An 11,411-nucleotide genomic window follows, 5' to 3' on the forward strand; every position below is an offset into this window, starting at 1 on the left:
ACAGAAGGCCTTCTAATATAGACTGCAGGATGTGTTAAAATAGCAGAAAAACTATGAAACTGGCCAGATCTGGGTAAAATGGTGGCGGGACAGACAGCAACATTGTACAGACAGATCAGTGGCTCTGAGCCAAAACTTGAAACATGAACTACAGGTTCTAAAATCCCACACACAAACATTTGCAGCTATCAGCAGCCACTGGGGCAGACTAGGAACACAGAGAGGTCACCTTAACAGGGTGACTGACAGCACTTGGTGAAATCAACAGGGTAACAGTGACCTACCTGGAAAATGACTTCTTCAATCTGACCAGAGTTTATTTTCTTCTCCAGCTTTTCAACATCAGGCTCCTATGTGAGATAGACACCTTCAGTACTCAAAACTGACCCAGCATGACCAGCTTTATTGAAACCACATGTGGTACTGACTGTTTGGACATGGTTGAACCTCTCAGAGACCAGCTGCTCCGTGTACTTCCTGTAGGCAGCATCCTGTGGCATGGTCTGCAGTGATGCCAGGATCTTAGTGTAGAGAAGCTTCAGACGCTGAGAGAGGAGTGGATGAGTTAGTGGGAGAAACACCCCGACTCCCCCAGGATGTTAACCACTGGGATTATGCACATGAATTTGTGACTTTAAAAACTATGCATCAAGTCTGAGGCATGATCACGCTCTGCACTACAGCGCGCCAACAACAAGATGGCAGGGGGAGCTGCGTGGTGCGTTCACTGTCAGCCGCTCACCTCATGTGGACTGTGGGACACTGCCAGGCCAACCAGGCCGGTCGTCTGGAAGAGAACAGCAGGAGAGACACTTGTTAAGTCTGAGTCACTTCAGCTCCTACTCACTTTTTCACTTAATCACCTTAATTTTGCACAACACTATGGATGTGCTTTGACAGCCTTCAAGGAAAACTAAAGGGCTACCATATGAGTCAAATTAATTATTTCTCATGGCCACAAAATACGACATATATGTCATCAAAGACAAATTTTCAACACCCACACAGATGATTATTATTTTAATAAAATATGCATTTATGTAACAGCAGACATAAATTGTGTGTCAAAATGCATAAGGATGTATTGTAGAATTTAGTGTATTCACCAAATACCTACAGTAGAATTATCTGTCAGTATTGTGTTGCTTTTGGCACCTCTACTCTACTCATATCAGACACAAGTGCATCTAACAGTATTAATGATGGCTGTGTTCCATTTAGGTTGGCCAGTGCCAGGGCCTTGGTGTTGTGTGCAATTGCATGGCTTACTTACTGTCTAAATGTAAAGGAACCATCATTAATATATCTGGCTCATTAGCTTTTCCTGCTATTGTTACTATGAGAATCATCACTCTAATACAACTATGCATTACACTAACTTGATCCAAGGACATGCCTGACTGTGTGTGTGCATTTAATTCTATGCTGGATTCCTCTGGAGCACAGCACCTGTCTGTTTTGACTGCTTGAGGCCAGTACGTCTGCCGCACATGATGCAGGCTGGCGAGAGGGTTCTAATGACGGTACAACAGGCAGACTGAGAATTAAAATCTGTGCAATTAGGCCTATCTGAGGTACTGAAGATAATATATTCAGGTTTGCTTTCATTTAAAACAGCTTTCATTTGTGACAGCCAATGTTCAATGTCACCCAGACAATCAAACTGTGATAATAATGGATTACTTTGCCGACTTCAGAGTCAGACAGATTTGTAATCATGCCTTTGATTATTACGCATCTTTCTGTAATTGACCACAGGGGTAACCTATATAATGAAAAAAAGGGCAGGACCCCGCAGGAAAGAGAAGCACACCAGTCAGTACTGGGGTGGGATCTAAAAGCTGACTGAAAATGTTCAAACATCTTCTAAAAAAGCTTTTGAAGCAAGTGATTTTTTTCTCTTTTAAGAAGAGTCATGACCACCACCCCTAATCTAAGACAACTATTAATTAAAAACAAGAAGACATGACCACACAGAATTAAAACCTCCTTAGTCTAGCAGGAACTACATCCAGAGGACAGCAGGTAAGACGGACCAGCTCAGAGTTCAGGCTCAAATGAAACGAGTCTCCATGTATTTTTTTTACACCAACACCAACACCATCACACCTGCAGACCACATTCAGTGCTTTTCATAAAACATTCCTTTGAACTGAGCACAGTAAAAGTCTGTGCTCGTTTTGAGTCTACAATCAGCTTTACTTTTATCAGATGAAATTTCTTGAAATAAATATTCCACTAAAAAGTATGTGTGCTTCATCCATTAATATCGGTCTTATGTCGAGGTGTGTTTCCCCTAACCAAAACCACCGTGGGTGGCGCTACTAGAAATACAGTTGTAGCAGATGGAAACATCTCGATGGGGGGAAATATTTAGACACAAAACCGGAAACCACAACCTCCATATGTGTTGAATTGTATGCTTGCTTTGCCTGTTTAGCTGACTTTGCATACTCTGACTAAGATTGCTACATGATGTTTTTTTTTTTTTTAATGAACCAACTTAACATTTTCCAACTTTCCCCACAAGTTGCACAGTTTGCCTGTTTGGGAAATTAAGGACACGTAAAGTAAAGCGTTAATCTTACCCTACAATATTTATATCCTAATATTATAAAAGTCATATATTCAGCCGAATTTTGGAAATAAACGTAGTTAGCGTTAATTAACATCACTGTTCCCACTATCAAAGTTAACATACTGCATAAATAACTTTAGTAGTGTCCTCGTTAAATTAGCAAACCAGCTCGTAACTAGCTAACACACTGCAAACAGAATCTATATAAGTCAACCTCGTACGTACGTCGCAGTAGCAGTACAATGTAACGTTATTATAAACAACATGACCTAATCACTACTGCATTCTTCATCACGCGTATATCTCTCACTAAAACTATAAACATGACCTCTGCACGTACCTTTTTCAATAGCCCGGCCATCCTTAGACGTCCAGTCTGCTCTATGACTTCCGGCCACGAATTATGACAACTTCTTCTTTGGTCAAGCAAACTAGACCGATACAACGTCGTATTACTTCTTCATGTTATTGTTTATTGGCGGTTTGCAAGCCAACTTATGGTGCATTACCGCCACCTGCTGGGCTGGGTGGCATATTACTTCCCCCTACTGGTTGTATGTTGCTTCTTTTTTTTATTAGTTATTAGGTCCTCGTTATTGCGACACAACATTTCACCTACGTTTTAGCCACATAGTGTATAGTTTGTTTAGCTGTAAGGAAACTCTTTGACACAATGCATCCCCTAACCCTAAGAATTACAACTAAATCTCTAAGCTAACATTTATTTAGCCTCAAGAGAAACCCCCGTCTCTCCAATGGGACCACGGCTTCCTCTGCTGTCCTCTCCTGGGTTTATTAGAGGAAAATCTGAGTTAAAAATATATAGCCTATTCCAAGCGGCACTGGGGCTGAGATCAGTATCAGTCCTTGAGAATTAGAAAAATAAATAAATCAGACAGCACTTTTTTAAAACGTACACATCCCACACAAATCAACATTTTACATTTTAGGTTTGATAGTTAAATAACAGATAATCAGGTAATAAATAATAAATGGGGGCAGTACATTTACTGGCCGATACTTTTGCAATATATTTTGCTTGAGTATTATTTTGATCTATTTGAAATATCTGAATTAAAAGTGTTTGTTTTGGACTGTGAGGACAGATATTTTCCATTATTAAAAACAAATTACAGGTTTATAGTCTTACTGACACATTTGGCAAGTTATTTATAAACATTAAAGTCTGATTTGGCTACACACGATACAATGTGCCCTGCCTTATGGTTGAATTAAAGTGCTGTGGTTGTTGTTGCACATTTATAGTTGACTTAAAATGTCAAATAAGAAATGTGATTTTGCTGCAAAAATCGCTCGAGTGTCACTTTCCGACTTGCAGATTTTAAATGTGTGAAGTGCTAACTGGCATTTTTGCACCAGCAATGTCTGTCCTCCACTTCAGACTAAATCATTCCAACAGCTCTTGAAATGGATAACAGTGAAATTTGGTTCAGACATTGTTGCTTCTTGGAGGATGAAGCCCTCTGATTTTGGCAATCCCCACTGACGTTTCCTACAGTAAGTAGATAAGGAAGTTCCCATGTCTTTTCATGCTTGTCACCAACCTGATCCAACAGTTACCTCCGCTCACTCCGAGTCTTGGGATATAAATTTACCCTTTTTGATTCTCATTACCCTACAACACCTCTGTCTCAGTTAGGCTTTCAGCATTGGAAGTGATGGAATGAGCTCCTGAATTGGATTTATAGTGCACACACCCCCTTCACCAGTCTCTGACGGATAAACTGAGGTGATACTACAAACATAGCAGCCATAGTCAAACATGGAGCCCTGTTGTTCTATATACTCCTGTTCCTGCTGTAATCACTGTGGCTGACAGGTGACGACTTCAAAACAGTTGGAGGTTGGAAAAGTTTAATGACATCAAACCAGATCAATGCCAGCTATATGCACGTTACCAACAAGTCTTTAAGACATCTGGTTGAAAGTGACATCTATCTACAGTACAGTAAAAAAAATTCAGTGTAAAAATATATTACAAATCTTAAGTATTTACAAAGACCGTTTCTCTCTACACATGTCTACAATTACAGCGTTGTCAGTTAGTTTTCAGTCTAGTTGTGTTACCTAAAACAAGCAATAACATCTACACATCTTCAGTATACTCAGCACCTAATGGAGAAAACACTGGAGGCCTCAGACAGCCATGACAGTTAAGTCACTATACTCCCAGCATCCTCTGGGAGAGGGAGGAGGAGGAGAAGAACAACGCAGAGAAGGAGACAGAAGGACAAGGACACGTTCTTCTCCCCAAGTTGGATTAGCAGGAAGTGACGTCGGGGCCTCCCTGGAGGTGTTAGAAGAACATCCTGTGGGAGAAGAAGGTTCACGTCATTCAGAACCAACCTTTAGTGGATTAGCCACACTTGGAACCAAAGCAAGCACACACCTGTAGATGTTGGGGTCGAGGAGCACAGCTGTGTCTGTGGGCAGCTTCGACAGATGAACCACCTTAGTCTTCTGCTGCAGTCGGTCGCTCTCATTCACCCATACATCTGGCAGTCTGACACACACAGGGAGAGCTTTCAGCGACGCATTTACAACTGTTTGATCAAAATGTCAACTACTCTTATTTCTTCTACGCGACACTGGGTTGTTGTTCTCTGTGTGAACAGCAGAAAGCTGCATTTTTACCAGTGCCAGCTCAAGATTAGGTGGCACCTTCGGCAGCACCTAAAAATAGCTGGAGTGGGGTGAACTCTCATACATGTCAACCATATCCTCCACTTTCTGAAGCTAACCAGGAGGCAGACACCAAGTGCTCCAAATTCATTATGCATCTCAAACATGCTTCAGCGATAGTGGATATCAAATGCACAAATGTAATGGAAGTGTAATAAAGCAAGTATATTTGATTACAGAGACTGGTCATTGCAAAGCAACACTTTAAATAAGAAAAACAGTTTTCTGATGACACACAACTATGTTACTTTGGTTTCCAAATCATCTACGTAAACACAAAAAAGGCCGACACCCTCCTTATCAAAGTGTCTCAGTCCACATCAGGGTTTGACTAACAGCTTTCACACCAGCCTAAACACACCAGAGTCTATTGTGACCAAACCAGACGGGTCAGGTGTGAAAGTACCCTGAGGAGTCCCCACCATAACACTGCTGACAGCAGCTTATTTACCAAAACACGTCTTACATGTCTTCAGGTGTCCAGTGCAACAGAACCTTCACTTTCCCAGAGTTCTCCTTCCTCCTGGCTATTACCTGAAAACACACACACACAGATGACGATAAGGCCGTGTTTGTTCCAACACAAAAGGAGTTCCTACCATTAGCCTTACAACCGTATAATAATGTGTAGGGCTGGAGTCAAATATTCGACGTGTTGTTCGTTGGACAGGTAATTGCTTTTAGTATTCAAATATTCAAGACAGCATGATCGTGCAGGATCATACAGAATGGTGCCGCCCACCGCATAACAGTGCCAGTGACACCTACAATCTTGTTAGCAAAGCCCTATGTGGAAATCATTCAGGCAGCAGCTTCTGCTGATCATGACTCTTTCTGGTTAAAATGACAACCAGCGGGGTCATAACAGCTGTCGCTAACTCATGTTAACTCTGTGACTTAAACTGATGACAGGACAAAATCAAAGCGGCTGTTGTCGGTCTTTTGTTAGCTGAAGATTGTTTCTGAGGTAAAGAGGCAGCACTCTGTAACGCCACTGAATAATCACAGTGAACTTAGTGCTTCTCTGTATTTCCAACAGCTCCAACAGAGTGAGACGTCTTCACCGGTAAATCTATCAGTGTATCTCACACATATTATGGAAGCAGCACATTATGTAAATGCAAATGATTATGAAGATCCATCATCTTCTACATTATAGCAGAACCTTCATTAGCTTTGTTTTGTTTTTTTTACCTAAAGTACTGCCAGATGAGCAAAGAGGTGGTTCTATGTTTAGCTGCAGCACAATCCCAGCTGAGAATAGAGACATTAAGTGTTCAAATCCCCCCCCATCCCCCAGCAGGTATTCGCTGACTCTTACTAGCGAAGCTCCTAAATCCAAAATCTGCCGTTCAGGACAGCCCTAATAACGTGCACAGCCACAGATTCGGGGTGGAGTCTTAACTTCTTGCTGTCAAAGCTATTCAAGCTAAAAGTGAATGTTTTCTTTAACCAACTTTAATTGTACGAAGTGATGCTTGGTGGGTAATGCAGTAATACTACAACAGGTTCTACATACTTCATGGCGTGGGTATGTGTGTGCGCGCGTGCCCACCGTGCTGTGGAAGACCACACTGTGTCCGTTGCCCAGGCTCTCGATGTGTGTTGCCAGGTTGAGGCAGATGGCTCGATGGCGAATGGCATCCATGGTCTGAGCGTCAAAGAAGTCATGAGGTCGGGCTGGAAAAACAAAGTTCTTTTCAATTTGACTCCAGGTTTGTGTGTGTGTGTGTGGAGCAGTGTCCTCAGTGTCCTTGAACAGGGTTATTATACAGTGTGTGTTGTACATACGGAGCGAGCGTCGGTGTTTGTTCTTGAGTTTCCTCCTCTTGTTGAGGCCGGCCTTGGACGGAGACTCTTCCTTCAGTTTGCCCTGACTGGACACTTTGGATGAGCCCTGTGAGCTGAAGTGAGTGGGGACGTGACGTGCCAGCCCCCCCTGAGAGGCAAACGTGGCGTTGCAACCGCCCACCACACACTGCGGGAACATGAATGATTTAGAACGTCAGTTAGCCAAAGTGCCGCGGACAGCGATGCCAGGGTGACAGTAGTACAGGTACCTTGAATGGTTTGTCCCCACTGTGGGTCAGCGTGTGTCTCTGCAGCCAGCTCTGACTGGTGGATGGTTTGTTGTACACTTTACAGCCTTTCCACAGACACACAAACACCTGTGTGGCACACACACACACACATGCAAGCATACACAAACAGTTACACAACAAGACAGATTGCAGCAGTGTGGAAATTAAATAATCTTTCAACAGACAGAGACTGTTTTCCAGACAAGGAGGCCTCCGGTCCTCCTCACACAGTGGTCTGGAGTTCTCCTCCAGGAGCTTGACCACAGCAACATGTAACCAGTTTGACTTTTGTTTCCACTGTTGTGCACTCACTCAGGGGGGGGGCGGGTTCCTGGAACTGGCTTTTAGAGTTTTTCCATTATAGGAACCTACTGGAATGTGTTGGGCCAAGTAACACTCACACCGGGTTCTGCATTTGTTTCCACTGCCCTCCACAGGCTTTGGAGGTGTGTTCCGGGAGCTACACTTCACCACCCTTCAGGGGGCAGTACTAATGTCAAGTTCATTAGCATTACAAGCACAGTGTGAACAGATTATGGGTAAAATGGAGACTTCAGTGAGTGGACCACTGGCAAAGTGGTGAAGACATTTCTGCAACTTTGTCTTCTGCTTGTTCAACAGCTGTTTGATAAACTGTTCATAAAGTCTCGGTCACTGGAGACGGGTTGTCCAATAGTCGTAAGCGGTATATACACTGAGTTACTGAGCACAAGTGGAGAAAAACATAGCAACTTTCTGAAAAGACTCCACTGGCTGACGATATGTTTATGGATTTTGTTTGAAAAGATGGGGTTGTATTATGTTAAAAACTAGACGACTACATATTATTCACAATATGAGATATTTTTAAATGGATGTGTCTAAAACGCAGAGTGCTGCATTATGGGTTGTTTGTAGCCGCCATGTTGCTGGGCTCGCCAGTGACCCTGAACTTATCTAGACAGGAGGAGGAGCAGCTGTATGTGAGAAAGCAATGTCCGAGTCAGTCGCCCCAGACATTCAGCGGACGTTACCCTGCCAGCTCTCTAGCACAACGTCCACATTATGCCTGCGTGGGCCCCTGTGACAATACGACAGGTTACAGTCACACTGCACTAGCTGATGATGATCTATCATGTGACAGGCACAAACTAATTTATACAGGGAGCTGAGAGTACAATACTGACCCCTCCTCTCTGTGCGTCCACATGTGTGGCTCTGATGTGCTCAGCCAGGTCGGGGCTGCTGGGGAACAGCAGCTGGCAGTGATCCCAGCAGCATGTGTAGTTCAGAGACTTGCCCCCCGTTGGCGCTGAGCCGCTCCCCGCCACCGCTCCCCCGCTGTGACCATTGATCATGGCCGGGGTGGAGCGCCCGCTGGATGCTGTGCTCTCCATGTCCATCAGCGTGCTGCTAATACTGGAGCACGCACACAAGTACCCAAGCACAAAAAAAAGAGAGATGACATTAGAAAGACAATACCACAAATGGCCCCAAAGAAATGACCTCAAAAACAGACGAGAACTATCTAGGACAACAGAGCAGTGAAACCTGGGTGCAGACCGCAGGCCCAGGAAAATCTCACATGACATTTTCTTTTAATCCTAGATCATTGTTGTGTTAACGTGAAGGTACACAACATAACTCAGGGGTCTCATTTATAAACGTGGCGTACGCACAAAACAGGACCTGAAAGCAGCATACGTCACTTCCTACGCACAGGTTGTGATCTAGAAAAACTTGACGAGAGAATGAGCGCGCCTGTAAGTGAACTCCGACCCATCCACAGGCACATTCTGGCCACAGACGGTGGTGAAGTCAAGTCAGCTAGTAGGAATCAAATGTAAGGAACAACTAGAAGTACTGATGCCTCACACACATTTCATTTCACTCCATATCACACGATAGATCCACGTTATGAAGATTAAATCCAGCAGTGCTATTTACGCTTGTAGCGAGTGAGAATTGTTTCGTAAACACCGTCTTGTAAAATCCAACTCAAATCTTAAATCAAAATTTAATCAGCGCTATCTCACCGTCACATTGTCCACTCCTTGAATGAATGAGATGCTTTATTTTGCACATTTATTATCAATGAGCACATCAAAGTAAAACATCCTTAAATACTCAGGCAACACAAATTGAATACATGTTGGCAAAGGAGTAGAAAGATGCAGTGCACCTTTAGATCAGACCACTTTTTCTCACGTTCACGTCTGTTCTGTCCCACTGACAGTTGACAGCAGGAGCAACACGTAGCCACCCGCACTGCTTCTTTTTAATTTATGATCTTGCGGCTGTAGTCAACAAGTAACGTAGTTTTCCGGGCCTCCACCTCCCCTACAAGTGTCTCTGTAGTTACTTTTCTTTGCTCTTTTCTCTCCTGTGATTCACCATAACGACAGAACAATTGCTTGCCAGGCTCCTTAATTTGCGTATCAGCATTCACGAGGCGCTTTGCATCAACTATTTATAGTTAAAAACGGGTGCGTGCAGGGCAAGATACGAGGCTGATTCACGTGTGCACAACTCTGGGTGATCTGTGATTTGTAAAGGAACACTGCTTACAGGTGTTGAGTACACGTGGTCTGAATCATTTTTGGCTTTTCAGCGCACATACACTTCTAGTAAAGTTCTTACACACGGTTTACTGTACCAGACTCCAGATGTGCTGACCTGATCACATCATTGCAACAGTACAAGAAAACCACGAGGGCTCAGTGCGGGTCAGACAGCAGTTGTGTTTGTTTTTCAGTCAGCCAGGTGTCGAGCAGGTGTGAACACAGCACATGAACCACAAGGAAGGATGTGGTTGAGACAAAAAAGAAACCGGAATCTAGTGAAATATCAGTAACATCAGCCATATGGTGAGTGCAGCACACAGTCAGATTTACCTCGAGCAACACGGTCACGTAAAATAAGAAACCTGATTAAAAAAAAAAAGTGATTCTCAGAAATCCGACCAGTCTGATAGTAAAAGCAAACAGATGGCAGGGAGCCTGGGTTTTGTTGAGATTAAAAAGCTTAACTTGACATTCAAATAACTGTTGGATCACGACAGTGCAAGTGTTCTGATGTGAACTGAAAACACTGTAGAAACATTTGTGTAAATACTCTAACATCTCCATTTAATACGACTATTGGTGGCGCTATTGTAAAAGACCCTGCGTGATTTCACAGCTCCCACAGAGCTGCAGCAGGTGTGCGTGTGTGGGTGGGTCTTGCATGAGGCCCGATGTGTCTCAGATATGACCATCTGTGCTGGGGATGTAGCACCTGCAAGCAGTAATGACGACACTTTCTAAGCTCACTCCTGCAACTACCTGGCATCGTTTTACATTTGCTAATATCCATGTAAATAAAGTGCGACCTTAAACCCTACCTCTTTTTTTCTGAAATAAATAATGGGAAGATAAATTTATCACTGACAATCATTAGCCGGAGGTGGTGTGTTGGATCACTTTGCAGCCACGCTCAGCTACAGTTCTTTCATCAATGGGAAATTAGCCTTGTTTTCAGGCACAGTGACTCAGTGGCTGAGATCAAATGCATCTGATTCAACCTTCACATGTTTTGGCTCTTCCTAGAACTGGAGGGGACAAACCTGAATGAAAAAGGTCTCTCCAGATATTCAGTACCTTATTATTTTCTTCTAAATTCACAGCAACTGTTACTGATGCTTTGACAATAATGAGTTCTGAGTAGTGGAGCTTCCACTGATCCTCTGTTGCTGTAGAAACACTGTACTGCTACTCATGTTGTACCTAGTGTAGGTGTACGGCACGGCATGGCATGCGTCAGTTTAGTCATCTCGCACTTTGTTGGCATGACGAATGTGTCTGTACTGATTTTACTGGCAGCATCACAACTATGCTGACTGATTTACACCATTCCCATCTGTTACTGAAGCCTTGAGTGGAAATTAACTTTCTAATTAACTTCATTCAGAGTTAGCAGCGTTACAAAACCGAGTGTGCAAAGAATAACCGGCGCACACCGTGACTGTGTTCTAAGAATTTGATCCTTTCAGCTCATCAACGTGGAAAGTCTGATGCTGTGGCTTTACTCCT

At 43.3% G+C, this 11,411-nt stretch overlaps 2 protein-coding genes across 2 annotated transcripts in view; both read right to left on the minus strand.

Annotated features, from left to right (window-relative positions):
- Positions 1-3,030, minus strand: part of ndufa5 (NADH:ubiquinone oxidoreductase subunit A5) — a 6,293-nt gene extending 3,263 nt beyond the window's left edge. Inside the window, exons 1-4 of the mRNA XM_020608256.1 lie at positions 2,919-3,030; positions 743-787; positions 429-545; positions 285-350 (exon numbers count right to left, since the gene is read on the minus strand). Of these exons, the coding sequence (XP_020463912.1) occupies positions 285-350; positions 429-545; positions 743-787; positions 2,919-2,939 (249 nt within the window). The 5' untranslated portion in view covers positions 2,940-3,030. The remainder of the gene's footprint in view (positions 1-284; positions 351-428; positions 546-742; positions 788-2,918) is intronic.
- Positions 3,031-4,436: 1,406 nt separating this feature from the next.
- Positions 4,437-11,411, minus strand: part of aebp2 (AE binding protein 2) — a gene marked incomplete at its 5' end in the record, with an annotated part of 13,341 nt that continues 6,366 nt past the window's right edge. Inside the window, 7 exons of the mRNA XM_020608225.1 lie at positions 4,437-4,908; positions 4,989-5,102; positions 5,748-5,815; positions 6,837-6,961; positions 7,073-7,259; positions 7,342-7,449; positions 8,529-8,760. Of these exons, the coding sequence (XP_020463881.1) occupies positions 4,896-4,908; positions 4,989-5,102; positions 5,748-5,815; positions 6,837-6,961; positions 7,073-7,259; positions 7,342-7,449; positions 8,529-8,760 (847 nt within the window). The remainder of the gene's footprint in view (positions 4,909-4,988; positions 5,103-5,747; positions 5,816-6,836; positions 6,962-7,072; positions 7,260-7,341; positions 7,450-8,528; positions 8,761-11,411) is intronic.

Source organism: Monopterus albus, unplaced genomic scaffold, assembly GCF_001952655.1.
Source record: "Monopterus albus unplaced genomic scaffold, M_albus_1.0 scaffold92.1, whole genome shotgun sequence".
Taxonomy (NCBI): Eukaryota; Metazoa; Chordata; class Actinopteri; order Synbranchiformes; family Synbranchidae; genus Monopterus; species Monopterus albus.